The sequence below is a fragment of the Aethalodelphis obliquidens genome, unplaced genomic scaffold (assembly GCF_003676395.1).
Source record: "Aethalodelphis obliquidens isolate GAN/ISIS:26980383/991018 unplaced genomic scaffold, ASM367639v1 scaffold6, whole genome shotgun sequence".
Taxonomy (NCBI): domain Eukaryota; kingdom Metazoa; phylum Chordata; class Mammalia; order Artiodactyla; family Delphinidae; genus Aethalodelphis; species Aethalodelphis obliquidens.
The window spans coordinates 12,374,154-12,399,796 of record NW_020837950.1 but is presented as its reverse complement, the minus strand read 5'-3'; the positions used below and the strand labels follow the sequence as shown (position 1 = coordinate 12,399,796).

General features: G+C 39.0%; 2 protein-coding genes across 12 annotated transcripts in view; one reads left to right on the top strand and one right to left on the bottom strand.

Moving 5' to 3' along the window:
• WDR19 (WD repeat domain 19) overlaps positions 1-10,185 on the top strand; it is an 83,860-nt gene extending 73,675 nt beyond the window's left edge. For all 5 annotated transcript variants that reach the window (XM_027103151.1, XM_027103148.1, XM_027103149.1 and 2 more), the window contains 4 exons: positions 378-501; positions 1,265-1,341; positions 1,664-1,788; positions 9,870-10,185. In XM_027103151.1, the coding sequence (XP_026958952.1) occupies positions 378-501; positions 1,265-1,341; positions 1,664-1,775 (313 nt within the window). In that variant the 3' untranslated portion in view covers positions 1,776-1,788; positions 9,870-10,185. The remainder of the gene's footprint in view (positions 1-377; positions 502-1,264; positions 1,342-1,663; positions 1,789-9,869) is intronic.
• Positions 10,186-11,835: 1,650 nt separating this feature from the next.
• Positions 11,836-25,643, bottom strand: part of RFC1 (replication factor C subunit 1) — an 83,264-nt gene continuing 69,456 nt past the window's right edge. For all 7 annotated transcript variants that reach the window (XM_027103141.1, XM_027103142.1, XM_027103146.1 and 4 more), the window contains 8 exons: positions 21,318-21,413; positions 21,097-21,195; positions 19,748-19,902; positions 19,504-19,621; positions 17,071-17,216; positions 15,516-15,729; positions 14,240-14,431; positions 11,836-13,209 (listed from right to left, as the gene is read on the bottom strand). In XM_027103141.1, the coding sequence (XP_026958942.1) occupies positions 13,132-13,209; positions 14,240-14,431; positions 15,516-15,729; positions 17,071-17,216; positions 19,504-19,621; positions 19,748-19,902; positions 21,097-21,195; positions 21,318-21,413 (1,098 nt within the window). In that variant the 3' untranslated portion in view covers positions 11,836-13,131. The remainder of the gene's footprint in view (positions 13,210-14,239; positions 14,432-15,515; positions 15,730-17,070; positions 17,217-19,503; positions 19,622-19,747; positions 19,903-21,096; positions 21,196-21,317; positions 21,414-25,643) is intronic.

Here is a 25,643-nt window from a genome sequence, read left to right as displayed (position 1 = left end):
TCCATATTTCAAGTGCTCTGAGCTCCATGTGGCTCATGGCTACCGTATTGGAGAGCGCAGAACTAGAACAGTGCCATTGCCACAGAAAGTTGTGCCGCACAGCTCTGGACAGCCTTTACGACTTCAGTACACAAAGGGAAAGACAGAGAAGCAGCAAGCTCACTACTCCAGTGGCAAGGAAGACACGAGACAGCCAGACCCACCCATGTTTTCTCCCACATAATGTGCTGTGAACTCCAGCTCCCAGAGGTGGCCATGGAACGCTAGCCTGAGCAGTCCTCATTCCTCTCCCTCCTCCGTGGGCCGGAGCGTGTATCTCTAGTCTCAGAGTCTGACTGTGAAGAAGTAGGTGCATTTCATGTGATTCTTCCTCACAGGAGACCCGATACATCTGAGACAGAAGAGGCCACAACCCCATGTCCATTCTGCGAATTTCTTCTCCCAGAGTGTGAACTCCTCTGTCCTGGATGTAAAAATAACATCCCATATTGCATTGCAACAGTAAGTTTCTTTATCATCATTTCCCTTTCTTTGCATATATATCTATAGCCCATTTGAATACTTGTTTGTCAGTACTTTCTTCACTTCTGAAATAATCTTATCCCTCAAATCTCCTGCAACATTTAGCATACAATTTCATGGTCAACAAAGTTGAAAGTTACATTCGAGGCACATAATAACCTAAGTTAGTATCAGGAAGGCACTGTGGGGCAGGAGAGCACACACTTGGGGATCAGATGGTCCTAGGCTTAGATCGTCTTTCTGCCACTTACTGGTTACATAAGCTGGTGCGATTTGCTTTTACCTTGCTAGGTCCGTCAGTTAACAGTACCTGCCTATTGAGGTAAACTGCAGGTTGACGAGAGGACGTGTCTGAAGCCTTAGTACAGTTCCCGGCATGCTGTAGCACTTAATAAGTGATGGCTTTTATTGTACACTTTAATATTAAGACCTATTATTAGAAAATTTTTAAATATCAGATTATTTGTTCATCACTAGGCTAACGTAAGCTTTATTTTAAAGGAAAATAAATCTAGGTAGTGTCACAATATTGAAGATTATTCTCTTTATACATGAATCTGATAAATTTGGCTTTAGTCCTTTTGATGCCATTTCTTTCTAATTACCCACCTATGTGAAATATCAATAATTTCATAATTTAGAGGTCTGTCTGGCTTTTAACTGTAACCATGTATTATAATTGAATAATGGGGGGAGTTTTAAAAATAAAGATGCATTTTATTCTTCAACGTACTGTTTCCAGGGTCGACATATGTTAAAGGATGATTGGACGGTGTGTCCACATTGCAACTTCCCTGCACTGTATTCAGAATTCAAGATGTAAGTGCGCATCATTTCACTCAGCCATACAGGTTTATCCAATAATAGGCCTTTTATTCAACCACTTTTATACTGAGGTCTCTTTATGTGTTCATGTTCTTAAAAATCTCTAAAGACTCAAATTGTCTTCTTGGAAGAACCTTCTGTGATCTTTGAGAACATTTTCTTTAAAGGGGATTTTGCATGAGACTGAATATTCCTAATTCTTAAGTCTCATGATGAACATGTACTAAGAAGTAGAAAGGAATAGTTGGTTTTCACATCACAATAACCCAAAAGTAAAGGAATATTTAATCTACTCTGTCTTTCCCTCTCCAAACAGCATGTTAAACACTGAAAGCACATGTCCTATGTGTTCAGAAAGATTAAACTTTGCTCAGCTGAAAAAAATCTCAGACTGTACCCAGTACCTGCGGACGGAAGTGGAGCAGTGAGTGGCATGTGCAGGTAAGTCAGACCATTCACCTACCTTCCCAGGGCATGAGATCCACGGGGTGGACACAGCTGTACAGTGTGTTTTGCCATTGGCTCCTTTTTGTGCATCATGTAACTTGTAAGATTTGAACGAACAAAACTTGTCAGATTTGAAACAAACCTTTGATATACTTAAAAGCTAAAACGTAGGTTGTACAGTCTCCATGGTGACAAAGGTTATTTGGCCAAGCAGCATCATGGATTCCAACCAAAATGTATATTATCAAATCACATGGGCTTCTTTTTAACCAGTCCATTAAAACTGTAGCTAGCTATTAACAGTGGGGTTTTTGAGTTCTATAATTCAGGAGAATATATTGTAAAAATTTTTGCTTCCAGAGGCTTGAAAACTCCCCATTTCTTTTTCTTTCCAAGTGTCATTTTTGTTCCATGGAAGCAGCACAATACCGCTTCCACTCTCACTCCATTGGCAAGAATTTACTCATAGGGCCACACATACTGCAAGGGGAGGCAGGGAAACGTAGTCTCCAGGTGGAAAGCCAAAAGCCCCTCCCAAAAACTCTTTAATTTTAAGATTCTTTAATTAAAAGGAAAAAGTAAGATTAGTCCCTGACACAGCACTAAACATAGTTAAAACGGAACCCTAGGTTTTCACACGAAACGTGTTCTCGCAATCTTCACTCCATCAGTAAACAGCAGCTCCATCCTACCAGCTGATCAGGATGGAAATGTGGACACCACCAATCCCCCAGTCCATGGGCAAGTCCTCTCAGTCCCCCTCCAGTGTATCTGGTTCCCTTCCTCAGGGGGACTTTTTATTGCACCTGCAAAAATAAAGAGCCTAAAGACTCGACACGAACTGCCCCAGCCTCCTCCTCTGCTCACTACGCTGCAGCCCCACTGGCCTCTTGGCTGTTCCTTGGACTCCAAACTGCTTTCTGTAGCACCTGCAGTCTCTCACATTCCTGCCAGCAGCACCCAAGGGTTCTAGTTTTCCCATATCCTCACCAACACTTGCTGTTGACTGTATGCTTGATAATAACCATCCTAGTAGGTGTGAAGTAGTATCGCATTGTGGTTTTTGATGTGCATTCCCCTAATGGTAACGATGTTGAGCATCTTTTCACGTACTTGTCGGCCATTTGTATATCTTCTTTAGAGACCTGTCTTCAAGTCCTTTACCCATTTTTTTAACTGGGTATTTTGTCTTTTTATCGAGTTGTAAGAATCCTTAATATATTCTAGGTACAAGTCCTCTATCAGATACCTGACGTGCAAATATCCTATTCTGTGGAAGTATTTTTTTTACTTTCTTCATAGCATCCTTTGATGTACAAAAGTTTTTATTATTTTGATGAAGTCCAGTTTATTTTTTTTCCTTTGCCTGCTTGTGTTCTTGGTGTCATGTCTAAGAAACCACTGCTTAACCCAGCGTCACAAAAATTGACACTTACGTTTCATTCTAAGAGTTCTATAGTTGCTGCTCTTATACTTAACGTCTTTGATCCATTTAATTTTTGTGTATGATGTGAGGTAGGGACCCAATTTCCTTTTGTGTGTGGATGACATGTGTCTCAGCACCATTTGTTGAAAAGACTGTTCCTTTCCTATTATTACTCGGTATTGTCTTATTATTATTGTTATAAAGGTTATTTGTATATTCTAGATATAAATCTTAGTCAGATTTATTTTGCCGATATTTTCTCCCACTCTGTGGCTTCCCACTTCTTTTTCTTAATGGTCTTTTTTTTTGGAATATAGTTGATTTATCAATACAATGTTGTGTTTGTTTCAGGTATACAGCAAAGTGAATCAGTTATACATATATCTTAATGGTCTTTTGATGAGCAGATTTTTATTCTGATGAATTATAATTTATCAATGTTTCATTTTATTATTACTTTTATTACTTTCTGTGTCTAAGAAAATTTTTGCCTACTCAAAAGTCAGGAGCATATTCGCCTGTGTTTTCTTCTAGAAGCTCTGGGTCTGTGATCCATCTTGAAGTTATTTTTGTTTACAGTATGAGGTGGGGATTGAGATTCTTTTCCCTCTCAAGTAGATATCCAGTCTTCCAACACCATCTGTTGAAAAGTCTTTCCTTTCCCCATTGAACTTGCTTGCATGCCTTTGTTGAAAATCAGCTGGGTTTTAAATATGGGTCTACTTCTGGACCCTCTCTTCTTTTCCATTGCTCTATTTGTCCCCTATTTTTATACTATACTGTCTTCATTACTGTGACGTTATAGTGTATCTTAAAGCCAGGTATTGTGGATCCTACAACTTTGTCATATTTTCCAAGACTGTTTTTTTTTTTTTTGCGGTACACGGGCCTCTCACTGTTGTGGCCTCTCCCGTTGCGGAGCACAGGCTCCGGACGCGCAGGCCCAGTGGCCATGGCTCACGAGCCCAGCCGATCCGTGGCACGTGGGATCTTCCCAGACCGGAACACAAACCCGCGTCCCCTGCATCGGCAGGTGGACTCTCAACCACTGCGCCACCAGGGAAGCCCCCACCAAGGCTGTTTTGACTACTCTTACTTCTCTCCATTTCTAAAATTTTAGAATCAGCTTGTCAAATTCTGTTTTAAAATCTTACTCAAATTACGATTGGGATATGTTTATTTTTCTGTTGCCACATAACATTATCACATATTTAGCATCTTAAAACAATATACATTTAATATTTCACAACTTTTTTTGAGGTATAATTATCACCTTGTATTAGTTTTGGGTGTACAACATAATGATTTGATATATGTTTATACTGTGAAATGATTACCACAGTAATTTAGTTAACATCCATCACCACACAGTTACAATTTTTTTTTAATTGAGAACTTTTAATACCTATTCTCTTAGCAACTTCCAAGTATACAGTGTTGTTAACTATGATCGCCATGCTGTATATTACATCCCCAGGACTTACTTGTAACTGGAATTTTATACCTTTCAACCACCTTCATTCTGCCCACCCCCACCCTCTGGCAACCAACAGATTGTTCTGTATCTATGAGTTCAGTGGGGTTTTTTTAAAAATTAAACATGTGAGATCATACAGTATCTGTCTTTCTCTTATTTCATTTAGCAAAATGTCCTCAAGGTCCATCCATGTTGTTGCAAATGGCAGTATTTCCTTCTTTATATGTATATACACATGTATACATATGTACCACATATTCTTTATCCAGTGCCATTTTCTTTATCCAGTATTAGTGGACACTTAGGTCATTTCCATGTCTTGGCTATTGTAAATAATGCTGTAATGAACACTGGGGTGCAGATACCTTTTCAAGATAGTGATTTTGTTTCCTTCAGATAAATACACAGAAGTAGAATTGCTGGAACATACGGTAGTTCTATTTTTAACTTTTTGAGGAATCTCTGTAGTGTTTTCCATAATGGCTGCATCAATTTACATGCCCACCAACAGTGTACGATGGATACCTTTTCTCCATATCCTTGCCAAGACTTGTTATTTCTTGTCATTTTGACAGTTGCCATTCTAACAGGTGTGAGGTGATATCTCATCGTGGTTTTGATCTGCATTTCCCTGATTTGTGATGCTGAGCACCTTTTCATTTACGTATTGACCATATGTATGTTTTCTTTGGAAAAATGTCTATTCAGAGCGTTTGCCCATTTTTTTGATTGGATTTTTTTTTCTATTGAGTTGTATGAGTTCTTTATATATTTTGTATATTAATCCAAATTATCAGATATATGATTTGCAAATATTTCTCCCATTCCATAGGTTGCCTTTTCATTTTGTTGATGGAAACATTTTAGATTAATGTAGTCTTACTTGTATATATTTGCTTTGTTGCCTTTGCTTTTGGTGTCACATACAAAAATACATTGCCAAGACCAATGTCAAGGAGCTTACTCCCTATGGTTTCGTCTAAGAGTTTTATGTTGTCAGGCCTTATGTTCAAGACTTTAATCCATTTTGAGTTAATTTTTGTGTATGGTGTAAGATAGTGATCCAGTTTCATTCTTTTGCATGTGGCTGTCCAGTTTCCCCAACACCATTTATTTAAGAGACTGCCTTTCCCCATTGTATATTCTTGGCTTCTTTGTCATAAATTGACCATATATGCACAGGTTTATTTCTGGGCTCTCTATTCTGTTCCATTAATCTGTGTGTCTGTTTTTATACCGATACCATACTGTTTTGATTACTATAGCTGCATAATATAGTTTGAAATCAGGAAGTGTGGTGCTTCCAGCTTTGTTCTTTCTCAACATTGCTTTTTGGCTGTCCAGTGTCTTTGTCGTTCCATACAAACATGAGGATTATTTGTTCTATTTCTGTGAAAAATGCCATTGGAAATTGATAGGAATTGCATTGAATCTGTAGATTGCTTTGGGTAGTGTGGACACTATAACAATATTAATTCTTCCAATCCATAAGCATAGAAAATCTTTCCATTTATTTATATCTTCAGTTTCTTTCATCAGTGTCTTATAATTTTTCAGTGCACAAGTCTTTCACCTCCTTGGTTAAATTCATTCCTAGGTATTGTATTCTTTTTGATGCAATTGTAAATAAGATTGTTTTCTTAATTTCTCTTTCTGATAGTTGATTATTAGATACAACAGATTTTTGTATATTGATTTTGTATCCTGCAATTTTGCTGAATTTATTATTCTAACAGCTTTTCTGGTGGTCTTCAGGGTTCCCTATATATAATATGTCATCTGCAAATAGTCACAGTTTAACTTATTCCTTTCCTATCTGAATGCCTTTTATTTCTTTTTCTTGCCTAAAGGCAAGAGTGACATCATTGTCTTATTCCTGATCTTCAAGGAAAAGCTTTCAGCTTTTCACCATTGAGTGTGATAGCTGTGGGTCTGTCCTATATGGCCTTTATGATGTTGAGGTATGTTCCCTCTATACCCACTTTTGTGAAAGCTTTTATCATGAGCAGATGTTGAATTTTGTCAGATGCTTTTTCTGTATCAAGATGATCATATGATTTTTATCCTTCATTTTGTTAATGTGGTGTATCATCTTGATTTTCTGGATGTTGGACTATCCTTGCATTCCTCCAATAAATCCCACTTGACTGTGGTGTGTGATTCCTTTAATGTATTATTGAATTCAGTTTGCTAATATTTTGTTGAGGGTTTTTGCAACTATGTTCATCAGAGATATTGGCCTGTAATTTTCTTTCTTGTAGTTCCTTTGTCTGGTTTTGGTATCAGAGTAATGCTGGCCTCATGGAATGAGTTTGGAAGTGTTTCCTCTTCTATTTTTTGGAAAAGTTTGAGAATTGGTATTAACCAGTGACACCGTCTGGTCCTGGATTTTTGTTTGTCAGGTTGTTTTTGATTACTGATTCAATCTCCTTGATAGTAATTGGTCTAATTTTCTATTTCTTCATGATTCAGTATTAGAAGGTTGTATGTTTCTAGCAATTTATCCATTTCTTCTAGGTTGTCCATTTTGCTGGCATTCTAGGTTGTCCATTTTGCTGGCATTCTAGTATTTCATAGTAGTCTCTTTTGTATTTCTGTGGTATCGAATGTAATATCTCCTCTTTCATTTCTGATTTTGAGTCCCCTATTTTTCCTGGTGATTCTAGCTAAAGGTTTGTCTATTTATCTTTTGGGCAAAAAAAAAAAAAAATAGCTATTAGTTTCATTGAACTTTTCTATTGTCTTTTTAGTCTCCATTTCATTTATTTCTGCTCTTTGAGATTTCCTTCCTTCTACTAACTTTGGGCTTAGCTTGTTCTTTTTCTAGTTCCTTAAGGTGTGAAGTTAGGCTGTTTGAGATCTTTCTTGTTTCTTAATGCAGGTGTTTATTGTTATGAGCTTCCTTCTTAGAAACTGTTTTTGTTGCATCCCATAAGATTTGGTATGCTATGGCTGTCCCTCAGTATTCGTGGGGGATTGGTTCCAGGATCCCTAGTGGATACCAACATCCACGGATGCTCAAGTCCCTTATATATAATGGTGTAGTATTTGAACATAACCTATGCACATCTTCCCGTATACTTTAAATCATCTCTAGATTACTTATATTACCTAATGTAAATGTTATGTAAATAGTTGCCAACATGTAGCAAATTCAAGTTTTGCTTTTTGGAACTTTCTGGTACTTCTTTTTTTTTTCCTGAATCTTTTGACCCATGGTTGGTTGGGTCTGTGGATATGGAACCCACAGATATGGAGGGCCAACTCTATTTCCATTTTCATGTCTCAGGTATTTTATTTCTCTTTTGATTTCTTCTTTGACCCAGCAGTTGTTGAGCAACATGTTTGAATGTCCATGTATTTGTGAATTTTCCAGTTTTCTTCTTGGAACTGATTTGTAGTTTCATACTTTTGTGGTCAGAAAAGATGCTTGATATGATGTCAGTCTTCTAAATTTATTAAGACTTGTTTTGTGGCCTTACATATGATCTTTCCTGGAGAAATGTTCCATGTGTGCTTGAGAAGAATGTGTATTCTCCTGCTTTGGGATGGAATGTTCTGTAAATGCGTTAAGTCCATCTGGTCTAACGTCATTTAAGACCAATGTTTCCTTATTGGTTTTCTGGCAAATGAAAATCTATTCACTGATGAAAGTGGGGTAATGAAGTCCCCTCCTATTATTGTATTGCTCTTTCTCCCTTTAGATATGTTAATATTTGCTTATATTTAGGTGCTGCTAATGTAAATAATAAATATCTACAAATGTTATATCCTCTTGTGGATTGATGCCTTTATCATTATATAATGGCCTTCTTTGTCCCTTCTTACAGTCTTTGTTTTAAAATCTATTTTGTCTAAGTATAGCTACTCCAGCTTTCTTTTGGTTTCCATTAGCATGGAATATCTTTTTCCATTCCTTCACTTTCAGTCTGTGTGTCCTTAAAGCTGAGTGAGTCTCTTGCAGGCAGCATATAGATGGGTCTTGGTTTTTATCCATTCTGTCTTTTGATCAGAGAATTTATAAATTATATTTAAAGTAGTTATTGATAGATAGGGACTTGCTGCCATTTTGTTCATTGTTTTCTGGCTGTTTTGTAATTCCTTTGTTCCTTCTTTTCTTGATCCTTTTTCTCCTTTTGTGATCTGACAATTTTCTGTAGTCATATGCTTAGATTCCTTTTTGTCTACCATAGGTTTCGCTTTGTGGATACCATGAGACTTACATAAAATACAACAGTCTGTCTGAAGTTGATAACAACTTAAGTTCAAATGCATTTCTACTCTCACCATCCACATTGTTTGTGATGTCACAATTTATATCTTTTTATCTTGTGTATCCATTAACAAATTATTATTTTTACTATTTTGTCTTTTAACTTTCACACTAGGTTTATAAGTACTTACCATCACAACATTAGATTATTCTGAATTTATATATTTACCTTTACCTTTGAGATTTACAATTTCATATATTTTCATATTATTAATGAGTGTCCTTGTGTTTCAGCTTAAAGAAGTCCCTTTAACATTTCTTGTAAGGCCAGTCTAGTGCTGATGAACCTCTTTAGCTTTTCCTTGCCTGGAAAACTTCCTCGCTCCTTCAATTTTGAAGGATGGCTTTCCCAGGTAGAATATTCTTGGTTGGCAGTTTTATTCTTTCAGCACTTTGACTATATCAGGCCACTCTCTTCTAGCCTGCAAAGTTTCTGCCAAAAGAATCTGCTGACAGTCTTATGAGGGGCGAGGGGGTTCCCCTGTACATAACAAGTTGTTTTCTTTTGCTGCTTTTAAGATCGTCTTCTTGTCTTTAACTTCTGGCGGTTTAATTATAACTTGTCTTGGTATGGGCCTCTTTGGATTGAGTTGCTGAGCACTAACGAACTTTGCACTTTCTCATTCTTCTCAGTAAGGTGGCTGTTATCATCATCCTCACTTTATAACAGAGGTTCAGCAGCTTGCCCATGCAGTTCTAGTCAGTTGAAAAGCCAGGACTGACACTCGATTACAGACTGGGAATTTCTTACTTGAATGTAGTGATCCTGCTCCACATTCCAGAAATGAGCAAAAAAATCTTCTTTATTATGCTTGGCTTTATTACTAAATGCTAGTAGTTACTTGAAACCCTTCTAAAAGCATATGGGGTTTTGTTTTTTATTTTTTTATCCTTTCTAGGTATTATGGTCCTGAGAAGATACCATTTTTCCACAGGAGGCTGTGTTTCTACCCTTGGCAGATTTCAAGATGGTCCATCCCGAATACAGAAAAAACAAGGTCACCTCTCCAGGCCACCACTTTCAACTTCTGCAGAGTGGGAAACAGTGACATAGAGCATTGCTGTTTATACTTTGTACATTTCCTCTTCTGAGTCTTACATAGTCTATGCTCTATACTGTTAATAGTAACCTAGGACATAACTGTAAATATTCAGCTTTTTGATATCTTTTCTATTTTGAAATACCTCCTTTAAAATAAACTTATTGATTAGATATTTGTAATGTTTTCCCAGATTTAAAGACAGCAAAAGAAATAAAGGAAGGTAGCTTTAAACCATACTGTGAAGTTTGGGCAGCACAGATATTAACAGTGTTAAAAAGTTTGAAGTGAGAGGCTTACACAAATCAAGGCTATTTAGCAGAATCAGTCTGAGAATAAAAACATCAAAAATCAGTAAAATCAGCATTTTTAAAGAATGAAACTATAAGCTTATGTTTCTTGAGTCATTATGCTACATAGTATGGAATTCCTGTCACAAAATTAAATCATTTGACTTCCCCTGAAGACGTACATTATTCAGAATCTTCCCCAAGGTGGGTGGAGGGTTCCTTTCCCATGTCACACACACCCAATACTATACATATCAGTATATGCTTCCTTGCCATCCAAAGCCAAAGTATCAAAGTCTGAGCAGCTGACAGAATCATGTAGCCTAACTAACTCTGAATGTATCAGATGATATGATTTTACAGTATAGCCACCAGCATTCTGAGCATTACAGAGGTACCTACGAGCCTAGGGTAGAACCCAAAGTGCCAGTAAAGTTTTACAGCATCCAGGTATCCATATGCATGCCTCCAGCTTTATGCTTTTCCTTCCCAAAGGCTGGCTAGAGGCTCTGGCCTTCCTAAGTGATACAAGTCATTATCATTAACCCCACCCGTGGTCCCTTTGTTTTATCACTTGAGGGATGTTGTAAGGTTACAGGAATAATAAGAGCCATAGGCACTTGGGATCTGTAAGGGTAAGCACATTATATTTTGGGAGTTAGTTATGGGCCTCAGACATTCACTAATGAGCATAATTGTACCAGAACTTACTTAGGAAGATACTCCTAGTACACATAACTATGTGCTCCTTATTAATAACTTCAAGAGGCCCAATAATGTTGCTGTAAATAATACACTGACAAAACTTAAAAAATGACGGACGAAGTAGTATTAGTAATAAAGTAGTAGTTTGTTATAGACTACCAAATGGCCAAGACTCAATGGATCGCAAAGAAAGCAAGTGTACAGTTTTATGCTGCAGGGATGATGTGTGGCATCCAGTGGCTCCAATAAGGATTTACTGGTTGCTCCAAATCATAATGAACAAGTAAAGGACACTATCTGTTGTTCTGGCTGCAAGGAGATAATAGTCCCTTTCCTGGAAAGCACAGAGCAAGTAGGCAGATATGACTTGCATATCAAAAAGCAATAGAAATGGAAAAATATGCATAAGAAATTTATGCTCACCCCGCTGGTGAGGTGAGGCAGTCGTCAATCAAGAAAATCTTCACTGGGCTTCCCTGGTGGCGCAGTGGTTGAGAATCTGCCTGCTAATGCAGAGGACACAGGTTCGAGCCCTGGTCTGCGAGGATCCCATATGCCGCGGAGCATCTGGGCCCGTGAGCCACAACTACTGAGCCTGCGCGTCTGGAACGTGTGCTCCGCAACAAGAAAGGCCGCGATAGTGAGAGGCCTGCACACTGCGATGAAGAGTGGCCCCCGCTTGCCACAACTAGAGAAAACCCTCGCACAGAAACGAAGACCCAACACAGCAAAAATTAATTAATTAATTAATTAAAAAGAAAATCTTCACTGAAGCAGAAGTTTCAAGCAGGGCTTTTAACAAAGAGGGATGTGGTTTAGTAGGCAAAGGCTTAAGGCAACATTTTATTCCCATAATGAACTTAATCTACATGAAAGACATTTTTCACACTGGTAAATACATTTTAAATGTCTCAAGAACTTTGGCCTCCCAAACAAGACTATCAGTTCCTTAAAGGCAGGGAACAGAATCCTGATTTTACATTCCTTTTAGCACATACCTTGCAGAAGTAGCACATACCCTTGAGCATTTACTAACAAGATTTTAAAAATTGCTAGACACCCAAATTCCAGACTAGTTCCACAGCCTCAGGCCTGTCAACAAGCACAGTTACAGGTACAATCTAAAGTTCCAGTAGGGTTTGTGGAATCTGTCAGGACAGAACTGGATCCCTCAGGGACAAAGTAAACAAAAGCCAGTGTTCATTTAGTCCCAAACCAGAGTGAGGATAAGAGTTTGACCCAGCCTAGGCCCTACTGGTTTTAAACTAATGAGTTGAAACTCTGGAAGGCTAGGAATGTCTGACAATCTTTCTGCAGCCACAATACCCTCTAATAATAACAAAGAGCCCTCTCCACGAAATTCTATTCACAGCAGAGGTGTGGTTGACACTCATAGGGGTAATGAAGCTGGGAATTAGAGTTCTGACTCTTCAACTGCCAAAGTTATGTTTCACAGAACAGGTCAGTAGGAATATAGTTAGCTTTTGTATCCAATCATTTGCAAATTAATAAGGAAAAAATATACCAACATAGTATCCTACTGTACAAGATGACAATCTTAAGAATTTGTACATGTATCATGTGAAACATTTTTATTTCTAATTTCTATTTTGCAAGATATTTGACAATGTACAAAGAATACCCAGTTCTAGGTGGTGACTGTTTTGTATTTTATTTACAAAATTTCTCCACATAATAGTAACTACCTACCTCTTTTTTTAAAAATCGGCATTGGTCGTATAATGGCCATTAGGATAAATTCTTAAGCCTGCAAAAGCCGCCTTAGTACCTCTGTTCCCAGACATATTACTGTTAACTAAAAATCTGACTCCAAAGCCCACATGTAGTTTCTAATTCTGAATATACAGTCATTTTGAAGTACAATCTCATTAGATTGACAGGGGACAGTGGAGGACCCAAGCAGTCCTATCAACCTCTATAAGAGGTGTACATCAGCCTACTGTTTACATCCTTCTAGCTGTACCACCGTTTATTTGTAATGGGACCATGAGGTTGCCCCATTACACTAAAACATGGTTCCTTTGGAAAAACAAGGCATTCTCTAAGACCAGCTAGACTGGTCAGCAGGTTGAGTAAAAAGTAGCGGTCAGCAGTGAAAAATAGTTTTATTTCTTTGAACTTTTTCCTTTTCCTTTTCTGGACTCTTTTTCTGATTTTGAAGTCTTTGAAGATTTTGTCTTTTTCTGTTGGGAGGGAAAGATGCACAAAATAGTTAGTAGCTGTGTTTATGAGTAAATGAAATAAGTTCATCTCTACAAGAAAGCAAATCTTTACCTGCAACTTAATAAGAAGAAAGGTTGCAAACACCTAGATCTTGAACTACAGCTACCCTCGATGAGTTTACTAATAACAACTGGCTAGCTGTAGCTTTGAACTACTGAAAAGCTATTTAGACTCTAGAACTAGGATATGTTCCCCAGAACACCAATATATTTAGGAAAGACAAAATAAGCAAGATATAATTTACACACATGGTAATGTTTTCATGAAGAATTTCCCTTTCTTTCAGTTTCAGTTTCAGATTAGAGATCCAAACACACTCAGTTTGAGCAGGCGAGGGAGTAGACTTCTTATGTCTACACAAGACTAGAGAGCCACACTGGAGAAGGCCACTATTCCCACCCCTGCACATACAAAACAGAATCAAGGAGCGAGAATGATAAACACACACACACACTAAGGACAGAAGAGGATACAAACTAGATTCCTTTGCCTCAGCCAATGGTAAACAGGGGGCTGATACCATAAATAATTTTAATCTTTCCTAGCAAAAGATGAGGATGTTTTGCTCTGGGAAACCTCTATGGGCAGTTCAACAGCTATAGCAAAAAATAAATAACAGAAAGGACAAATGGTTTCATTAAAAATGTTTTTCTTGATTATGCTATGAAAATATGTCTGTGGGTAAAGCACACACCAACGGCAAATAAAAAAAAATAGTCCTTTTTCCAACACAGCATATGACCATCAATATGATGGCCTATTTTTTTGCTGTCTGGCTCTTCCACTGTTATGAGAAGTTGACTGTTTATAAAAATGAAATCTACACCTTCTTCACCCTCGGAACTGTGATGAACAAAACAAAAAGTATTTTCAGCTTCCTCTGTTACTTGCTAAACAGGCTCTGAATAATTTCAAAAGGCAAGTTATACACAAGATAAGCTATTTTGAGGGAGTATCATAGCTTCTCCTATTTGCAGATGAAAATACTACCTTGATCATAGCATCAGTTTCCAAAGTGTCCTGGTCTTTCTCATCAGACTGAGAGTCATCTTCATTTAGCTCTTCATTGTATTCAGCATCCAGCGCTGGGCCTGTGCTGTGTCTGTGTGTCTTTACTGCCTGGAGTGAATACGGAATAAGGTGGACTTCCTTATTGTAAGCTCTTGTGAAGGCTGCTTTCACCTACACAAAAGGAATAGAGGGAGGTTTTTAAAACTCTAACTGCCAAACAACCCCTTTAAACTCTGTAGGCCTAGAGGCTCTGAGAGACCCTAGGAGCCCCTTGAAATTGTTTGTAAAATATGTATGCATGTACATGTAAGTATATCTATATGCATTTTCCTATGGAGAAGTTCCATATTTTTCATGACATTCTTAATAGAGCCATGACTCAAAAAATAAGAATCAGTATTTGGGAACATTAGGCAGGTTTTTAAAAGTCACTTTACGTCATCAATTTTTTTCTATTCAGTGTTCTCTGCAGTTCTACAAAGTGACAAGCAAAGTTAGTCAGTGAACCAATAAATCAAAAAAGGCTTACAATAAAGTACAAGTTAAAGTTGTCCTTTAATTACCATAAAATAGTAACTTGAAAAGCCTTAACCTCAAGCTTCTAAACCTAACTGTAGAATTGGTCCACAAATTCTAACAACGAATGTCTCTTGTGAGAATTTACCTATAGTCATACCCGTAGTCAGGTCAAAATTCTAGAGAAGACAAGCCACAGAGAACATGTCTTCTAGAACAGCAGCACAAGGGTGACATATTAGATGCCACACAAACTCATGTTACGTCACTTTAGTTTTTTCATGTTCACTATATAAAGTAGGGGATACATCATTACATAATAGATTGTCCAACTGTAATAAATACACTAAAACACAGATTAGGCAGACTAAGAAAAAGTCTAAAAATGCTCAGCCAGTAAACACTTATTTCATAATGCATTCCCACCACCTCACTTTTACTTCCCCAGGCTAATCTGCCTATCCTTGTAAGGAATACATCTACATTTGCTCCTCAGATTTCACACCTTGCTTTTCCATGCAGGATAAGGCAAAGATAAAACTATAAATTATAAAAGTCAAATCCCAAAGTCTACTCTTAATATTGTACTCAAATAGTATCTTTGGAAAGCACAGACCATAAGTAAAAAGCATTTAAGAAAAGAAATTAAACTTTTAAAAACATCTAAAACATCTCTGAAGTACTCCTAGTAACACGGTAATTACAAAATGATGGAGAACCAGTGGGGTACACAATTTACCTTGGGATCCAGCTTGGAGAAGGGACTAGGTCTGTCTCCCCAGCTGCTAATTTCCATGATATTCTCAAAGTCTTCTTTCATCAAATAATACGCGTCCATAAGAGCAACAACATCCTGTACTCCTTCTATCCCTTGTGAGGTCAAGGGCTGTACAAGTGCATCCCTTATATGGGACAGATAATCCACGTTTACAGTCCTTTTGCTGGAGTAAGTTCTTAAACCAAAACAAAAGATACACTATAATCGATGGCAAACTACCACCAACTCATAGTTTGCTGGAGTTTAATCCACTTTTAATAATGTTAATGTATCTACACAATGTATCTACACAAATATAGTGGAAACATCAAAGAGGCACACCCCAGGGCAAACTGATACATCACCTTGAAAAAGTGGTGGGCAGGGAATAGGAAAGGAGCTGAAAGACAGGCCTTCAGCTTGAGCTATGAGAAGAGAGGGGAGAAGAGCCCTTTCAAGCTTCTAGAGGCCACCTGTATCTCTTGGCTCATGGTCCCTTTCTCCATGTTCAAAGCCAGCAGTGGGAGCGCAACATCTTCACATCTCTCTGACTGATGCTGCTGCCTACCTCCACCACTCCTTTTTTTTTTTTTTTTTTGTAAAAACACTTATGATTACATTGGGTCCATCAGATAATCCAGGGTAATCTTCCCATCTCAAGATGGGAATAAATTTGTGTTGTTTTAAGCCAGTAAGTTTTGGTAATTTGCTATAGCAGCAATAGAAAACTAACATGGGGTGGCAAAAAAATGACCCACACCATAAACTACGAAGAGGGATCATAGTAGGAAGCAGAATTCTACAGGAACAGAAGAAAGGAACATCTCAGTTCAGTTTTAAACAAAAGTTAAGGTTAGACTAATATTAATATTCTTTCCAGGGACTAGAAAGGAAAATAAGATTGCTTAAGTAGTTCTTCATGTTTAAAAATGAATCCCTAAAGTTCACTTAATATTTGTATGCAAGCACATTTCTAAGTTTCTAAACTGTAAAAAAATTTAACCAAATTAAGAATTTTTGAACGTCCTTAAACTTCTCCAAGGACATTGGTTTTCAATCATCTGAGTATCCACCTTCTGTAATACGCTAAACTGTATCCCCCTGTCCCAAATGACTAGGTCAGTTTACTATTAGGATAGGAGGCAAAAACTAGTTCATGTATTTAAATAGTTCCCTTTTTCCTATTAATTTATTTGGAGGCCAATATATTATGTATGCCTACTAGTAATAGGCACAGTCACAATAACAATAAATGATAGCACTACCTCAGATTTATATAGCTTTAAAACTTATCTTAACATTATGGCACATCTACCATCTGGCTTTATTCTCCAAAGTATCCTTTTAAGTAATAAAACGAGTGTCATACCAGTTACAGATAATAAAACTCAGGGCCGTGAACTTATCCATGTTCACTTATCTAGTTAGTAATGAAATCAAAACTAAAACACAAATCTTTGTGACTCATGCTATCCTTATTAAAGGCTAGATATACTACCCTGATAAAATGCCACACATAGAGTAATACCGCGCTTACCTGAGACTCATATGCAATGCTAGGTCCTGAACAATACGATCGTGTTTGCCCATAGATGAGTGCTTCCCCAACCAACTTGGGAAGGTAGGAAACTGGGTCATGTACCCCCTCATTAACTCTCCAGGAAGAATACTGGCATAAATGGCCTGAAAAAATTAATTGCAGTCCACAAGTTAAATTCAGTACTGAGTTAAGTTGCTTCTTTAGCAGCTGTTGGCTTCCAAGCAGTCTCCGGAAAATGCAGTAACATTGCTCCCGGTACCTAATTCCAAGATAGGCCCCTTCCCTCTCTCCCTCATCTGTTGGTATGGGAAACTTCAACTTGAGAAAACAATTAATTGCAGTAAATGCCTTGGTCCAAAACATGTTATGGGCCTCACAGATCATCTAGCCAACCCAGACTCCTCAGCCAACTGATCTCAACATACACCAGTAACCTCACAATGCCAGCGTTATAGAAAAAACTGTTTAAGAGGAATATGATTGTCTTTAACATAAGATATCAATAAACCAGGTGGATCAAAGCATGGAAAATCTAATAATTAGAGAATTAAGTAAACTGACACTTAAGAAAAGTTTTTTTTAAAGGTATCCTTGGATATCGTCTATATCCAGGGTTTTTACCTTTTTTTATATATAAATTTATTTATTTTTGGCTGTGTTAGGTCTTCGTTGTGGGCTTTCTCTAGTTGCGGTAAGTGTGGGCTACTCTGCAGTGCACGGGCTTCTCTTTGAGGCGGCTTCTCTTGTTGTGGAGCATGGGCTCTAGGTGTGCAGGCTTCAGTAGTTGTGGCATGCAGGCTCAGTAATTGTGGCTCATGGGCTCTAGAGCACAGGCTCAGTAGTTGTGGTGAACAGGCTTAGGTGCTCCGTGGCATGTGGTATCTTCCTGGACCAGGGCTCGAACCTGTGTCCCCTGCATTGGCAGGCGGATTCTTAACCACTGCGCCACCAAAGAAGTCCCAGCGTTTTTACTTTTTTAAAGGTTGGAATTATACATAGATCTTGTGTCCTGCTTTGTTCTAATAATATTCTCATAAGTATTTTTTATATTAGATCATCTTTACAAGTAATTTTAAAGACTGCATAGTGTTCCATCAAGAGGATTTACCATAATTAATCAGACTCCTATTGCTGAACGTGGAGATTTTCTCCCATTTCTTGCTATCAAAATTAATGCTTTAGGGCAGGGGTCCCCAATCCCCGAGCCACACACCGGTATCGGTAGGAACCGGCTGCACAGCAGGAGGTGAGTGGCGGGCAAGCGAGTGAAGCTTCATCTGTATTTACAGCCTCTCCCCATCGCTCGCATTACTGCCTGAGCTCCACCTCCTGTCAGATCAGTGGTGGCATTAGATTCTCATAGGAGCGTGAACCCTACTGTGAACTGCGCACGTGAGGGATCTAGGTTATGCACTCCTTATGAGAATCTAATGCCTGATGATCTGAGGTGGAGCTGAGGCGGTCCCATCACCCCCAGATGGGACTGTCTAGTTGCAGGAAAACAAGCTCAGGGCTCCCACTGATTCTGCATTATGGTGAGTTGTATAATTATTCCATTATATATTACAATGTAACAATAATAGAAATAAAGTGCACAATAAATGTAATGTGCTTGAATCATCCCAAAACCATCCCCCCACTACCATCCGTGGAAAAACTGTCTTCCATGAAACTGGTCCCTGGTGCCAAAAAGGTTGGGGACCCCTGCTTTAGCAAGTAGTTTTGCACGTTGAGCTCTTCCTGTGTTTAACATTATTTCTTCAGGATAAATTCTCATAGGTATAATTATTAGGTACAAAAAAAAAATGAACACTTTTAAAACATAAGAGAAAGGAATCTTTAAAAGAAGAGTAGACCTCCAGAAGTCCCTTGCTTGTTAGGTCAATATTACATAAATATGCAAAACTCAAGAATAAATAACCAGTCTTAATTATGAAAGTTTGCAAAACTCTGTTTTGAGTAAAAGATATCAGCCTAAATAAAGTACCCAATACAAAGCTGCCTCTGTAGCACGGAAGAATAAAGAAAATCAGAATTCATATATCAGAAAAATGGCTGCGAACCTGCCCTGGTTGCATTTCTTCAGGGATGAGCTACTTAGTAACAATCTGGGAGAGCCAAGAATGACAAAAAGAAATGGATTCTTAAGGTAAAAGAGAGCAAATGAAACTTTTGACTTACATCTTAGTTATGACCAAAATCTGACATTCCTAGTTCCATATGTCCATTTACATTAAAAACATTGAAAAATAAGAGTAGATTAAGAAATAGATAATAGTGACCACAAGGTACTTTAATCTATAACAGATTATATTTTTTGCCATTAAGAGACGTAATGTTTATCTGGTATTTCAAATAATTACAGGAGCTAAAAGCTATTTTGTTCTAACTAAAGCAGGGTCTGCGCTTTAAGGAAAGCCCTATGCTTACCTGTGTGGGCAGAAGACTCCAGTTTTGCTTATTCCGGATCTGACGGTCCACTAGGTCACCATCAGATATGCTGTCTGCTGCTCTGCTTAAAAGCATCAAGTGCTTTTTCATGTCACCCCTGCAGGAATAAACCAGTCCGAATTACACCACTGTCCACACTCCACACCCCTCCCTCCCAGGTATCTGGCCTTCGTAGGGCTTGGAGGGGTACTAATTCTACCCCTCATTAGCTCTGAACACTCACCCTGCGGCTACAGGCTTCACATGTATGTAGTTCTCCTGGACAAAGAGGGGTGCTATTGAATAATCATGAAAAAAGAGATCTAATTTGTCCACAAGTGACATATGAGCAGTCTCCTCTCCAGTTACAAACACTTTCCGGGCAACATCAAATGGGCCCTAAAAAGAGAGAGGGACATACCTAGTAGAATGACCAATAACCAAAACACTGACAACACCAAATGCTAGCTAAGATGTGGAGAAACAGAAACTCTCTTTCACTGCTGGTAGGAGTGCAAGATGGTACAGTCACTTTGGAAGACAGATCGGTAGTTTCTTACAAAACTAAATATATTCTTAACATACCATCCAGCAACTCCGCTCCTTGGTATTTACCCAAGTGAACTGAAAACATATCCACATAAAAAGAAATGACTTACAAAGCCATGAAAAGATATGGAGAAACCTTAAACATATATTACTAAGTGAAAGAAGTCAATCTGAAAAGATGACATACTATACGACTCCAACTATATGACATTCTGAAAAAGGTGAAACTATGGAGACAGTAAAAAGATAGTGGTTACCAGGGGCTAGGGGAAGGGAGGGATGAACAGGCAAAGCAAAGAGCATTTTGGGGGCAGTGAAAGTATTCTGTATGATACTACAATGGTGGATAAAGGCCACTTACATATTTGTCAAAACCCATAGAATGTACACCACCAAGAGCAAACCCTAATGTTAAACTATGGACTGTGGGTGATAATGGTGTGTCAGCGTAGGTCATCAATTGTAACAAATGTGCCGCTCTGGTGGTGGGTGTTGACAGTGGGGGACATTATACAGGGGGACATGCAGGCAATCTCGATTTTGCTGTGAACCTAAAATGGCTTTGAAAATGTTTACTGATTTTTTAAAAAGAGGAAGGGAGGGGAAAAATACTGTTTAGTCATTGCTCTAACTGTAATAATAAATTCTGACTGGTGACTAGGTGAAACAACACAGAGATAATTGATACAGACCTGTAGTTTCAGAGAGGTCATTTAAACTATAAGCCAACTGAAACAAGATTATTCTGAACAGTTCCAAAACCATTCAAAACATGAAATCCATATATAAGGGACTCTAGAAAGGCCATTTCATAACTACTGAGGCATAAAACTTCCCTTTCTCAAAATTTACAATTACACTGACAGTCCAGTAAGGAAAAATTCATTTGAATTAGAAACACTTTTAGCAGCTGTCTATATCTCTTACTATAAATATCCATAGGTTCCACAGGTGGCTCAAGGAACTATAATAACTATTTCAATTAAATTAATACTAACAGGAAAAGAAGTGCTTTGGCACTTAAGAAGTGGAAATGTATTTTACCAATTTGATATCCTTTTTGGCTCTAAGAGAATCAGCCTTAGCCTGGTCATAGGTTAGTGCTTTACTTCGTGCACACCACATACTCAGATTGTGTAAAACCTGAAAGAATCACAAGTAAGACACTGTTAAGACAGGAAAATACTGCCACTCCCCATCCCCAAAACACTGAAGGCATCCATTCAAAATCATCATCAATGTTATATAATATATATCTCATTTACCTGTCTGATATCTTGATTGGCTCCCAAAATTATTTCATTCATAGCTGGAGGGGGGATCTTTAAACCCTCTTTAAACGCAATAGACATCATAGCACCCTGAAATTGACAAAGGGGAATGAATCTTCACTCATTTTTTTAAATTCATATAATCAGATTTTTAAAAAATATTTATCAGGTACTTTTAAAAACTGACCCAGAAAATACGGAAAAAATAAAATGACACTTTCCCAAAGGATATTATAAGTTTCAGTCTCCAGGCTTTGAAGACTGGAGATCTTATGGGGCATTTTTCTACAAAGCTTTCATCTGAAAAGATTTCCGCTTTATGATGAGGTTCTGCCGACACCTCCAATCTTCTAGGAGCTTGTAAAATTGTGGAACTGAAGAGCCGTTGTGGATCTTGGATATTACCTTTCCCAAACCTCATATATCCCAGAAATCATAATTTCACTCACAGAAAGATAGACAAGATGAAAAGGCAGAGGGCTATATACCAGATGAAGGAACAAGATAAAACCCCAGAAAAACAACTAAATGAAGTGGACATAGGCAACCTTCCAGAAAAAGAATTCAGAATAATGATAGTGAAGATGATCCAGGACCATGGGAAAAGAACAGAGGCAAAGATCAAGAAGATGCAAGAAATGTTTAGCAAAGATCTAGAAGAATTAAAGAACAAACAAACAGAGATGAACAATACAGTAACTGAAATGAAAACTACACTAGAGGGCTTCCCTGGTGGCGCAGTGGTTGAGAGTCCACCTGCCGACGCAGGAGACGCGGGTTCGTGCCCCAGTCTGGGAAGATCCCACATGCCGCGGAGCGGCTGGGCCCATAAGCCATGGCCACTGAGCCTGCGCGTCTGGAGCCTGTGCTCCGCAATGCGAGAGGCCACAACAGTGAGAGGCCCGCGTACCGCAAAAAAACAAAAACCTACACTAGAAGGAATCAATAGCAGAATAACTGAGGCAGGAGAATGGATAAGTGACCTGGAAGACAGAATGGTGGAATTAACTGCTGTGGAACAGAATAAAGACAAAAGAATGAAAAGAAATGAAGACAGCCTAAAAGACCTCTGGGACATTAAATGCAACAACATTCGCATTATATGGGTCCCAGAAGGAGAAGAGAGACAGAAAGGACCAGAGAAAATATTTGAAGAGATTATAGTCGAAAACTTCCCTAACATGGAAAAGGAAATAGCCACCCAAGTCCAGGAAGCACAGCAAATACCATATGAGATAAACCCAAGGAAAAACATGCCAAGACACATAGTAATCAAACTGGCAAAAATTAAAGACAAAGAAAAATTACTGAAAGCAGCAAGGGAAAAATGACAAATAACATACAAGGGAACTCCCATAAGGTTAACAGCTGATTTCTCAGCAGAAACTCTACAAGCCAGAAGGGAGTGGCATGATATACTTAAAATGATGAAAGGGAAGAAACTACAACCAAGATTACTCTACCCAGCAAGGATCTCATTCAGATTCGATGGAGAAATCAAAAGCTTTACAGACAAGAAAAAGCTGAGAGAGTTCAGCACCACCAAACCAGCTTTACAACAAATGCTAAAGGATCTTCTCTAGGCAAGAAACACAAGAGAAGAAAAAGACCTATAATAACAAACCCAAACAATTAAGAAAATGGGAATAGCAACATACATATAGAAAATTACCTTAAATATAAACGGACTAAACGCTCCACCAAAGACACAGACTGGCTGAATGGATACTAAAACAAGACGCATATATATGCTGTCTACAAGAGACCCACTTCAGACCTAGGTACACATTCAGACTGAAAGTGAGGGGATGGAAAAAGATAGTCCATGCAAATGAAAATCAAAAGAAAGCTGGAGTAGCAATACTCATATCAGATAACATAGACTGTAAAATAAAGAATGTTACAAGAGACAAGGAAGGACACTACATAATGATCAAGGGATCAATCCAAGAAGAAGATATAAAAATTATAAATATATAAGCAACCAACATAGGAGCACGTCAATACATAAGGCAACTGCTAAGAGCTATAAAAGAGGAAATCGACAGTAACACAATAATACTGGGGGACTTTAACACCTCACTTACACCAATGGACAGATCATCCAAAATGAAAATAAATAAGGAAACAGAAGCTTTAAAAGACACAATAGACCAGATAGATTTAATTGATATTTATAGGACATTCCATCCAAAAACAGCAGACTACACTTTCTTCTCAACTGTGCATGGAACATTCTCCAGGCTAGCTGACATCTTGGGTCACAAATCAAGCCTCAGTAAATTTAAGAAAATTGAAATCATATCAAGCATCTTTTCTGACCACAACGCTATGAGATTAATAACCAAGAGATCACTGAAGAAAAACAAAGAGGAAATCAAAACATACCTACAGACAAATGACAATGAAAACACGACAATCCAAAACCTATGGGATGCAGCAAAAGCAGTTCTAAGAGGGAAGGTTATAACCATACAAGCCTACCTCAAGAAACAAGAAAAATCTCAAATAAACAATCTAACTTTACACCTCAAGGAACTAGAGAAAGAAGAACAAACGAAACCCAAAGTTAGCAGAAGGAAAGAAATCATAAAGATCAGAGCAGAAATAAATGAAACAGAAACAAGGAAAACAATAGCAAAGATCAATAAAACTAAAAGCTGGTTCTTTGAGAAGATAAACAAAATTGATAAACCATTAGCCAGACTCATCAAGAAAAAGAGGGAGAGGACTCAAATCAATAAAATTAGAAATGGACGAGGGGAAGACGTCGGAAGAGTAAGACGCACAGATCACCTTCCTCCCCACAGATACACCAGAAATACATCTACACGTGGAACAACACCTACAGAACACCTACTGAACGCTGGCAGAAGACCTCAGACCTCCCAAAAGGCAAGAAACTCCCCACGTACCTGGGTAGGGCAAAAGAAAAAAGAATAAACAGAGACAAAAGAATAGGGACGGGACCTGCACCAGTGGGAGGGAGCTGTGAAGGAGGAAAGGTTACCACACACTAGGAAGCCCCTTCGCGGGCGGAGACTGCAGGTGGCGGAGGGGGGGAGCTTCAGAGCCACGGAGGAGAGCACAGCCACAGGGGTGCGGAGGGCAAAGCGGGGAGATTCCCGCACAGAGGATCGGGGCCGACCAGCACTTGCCAGCCCGAGAGGCTTGTCTGCTCACCCACCGGGGCAGGCGGGGCTGGGAGCTGAGGCTCGGGCTTCGGTCGGAGCGCAGAGAGAGGACTGGGGTTGGCAGCGTGAACACAGCCTGCAGGGGGTTAGTGCACCACGGCTAGCCAGGAGGGAGTCCGGGGAAAAGTCTGGACCTGCCGAAGAGGCAAGAGACTTTTTCTTCCCTCTTCGTTTCCTGGTGCGCAAGGAGAGGGGATTAAGAGCGCTGAGCGCTGCTTAAAGGAGCTCCAGAGACGGGCGTGAGCCGCGGCTAACAGCGCAGACCCCAGAGATGGGCATGAGACGCTAAGGCTGCTGCTGCCGCCACCAAGAAGCCTCTGTGCGAGCACAGGTCACTCTCCACACCTCCCTTCCAGGGAGCCTGTGCAGCCCACCACTGCCAGGGTCCCAGGATCCAGAGACAACTTCCCCAGGAGAACACAGGGCACGCCTCAGGCTGGTGCAGCGTCCTGCTGGCCTCTGCCGACGCAGTTGCGCCCCCACATCCGCACCCCTCCCTCCCCCCGGACTGAGTGAGCCAGAGCCCCCGAAGCAGCTGCTCTTTAACCCAGTCCTGTCTGAGCGAAGAACAGACGCCCTCCAGCGACCTACACGCAGAGGCAGGGCCAAATCCAAAGCTGAGCCCTTGGGAGCTGTGAGAACAAAGAAGAGAAAGGGCAATCTGTCCCAGCAGCCTCAGGAGCAGCGAATTAAAGCTCCACAATCAACTTGATGTACCCTGCGTCTGTGGAATACATGAATAGACAACGAATCATCCCAAATTGAAGAGGTAGACTTTGAGGGCAAGGTTTATGATTTTTTCCCCTTTTCCTCTTTTTGTGAGTGTGTATGTGTATGCTCTGTGTGAGATTTTGTCCGTCTAGCTTTACTTCCATCATTTGTCCTAGGGTTCTATCCATCAAGGTTTTGTTGTTGGTTTTTTTCTTAATATTTTTTATTTTAATAACTTTATTTTATTTTATCTTCTTTCTTTCTTTCCTTCCTTCCCTCCTTTAGACAACGAATCATCCCAAATTGAGGAGGTGGACTTTGAGAGCAAGATTTATTAATTTTTCCCCTTTTCCTCTTTTTGTGAGTGTGTATGTCTATGCTTCTGTGTGAGATTTTTGTCTGTATAGCTTTGCTT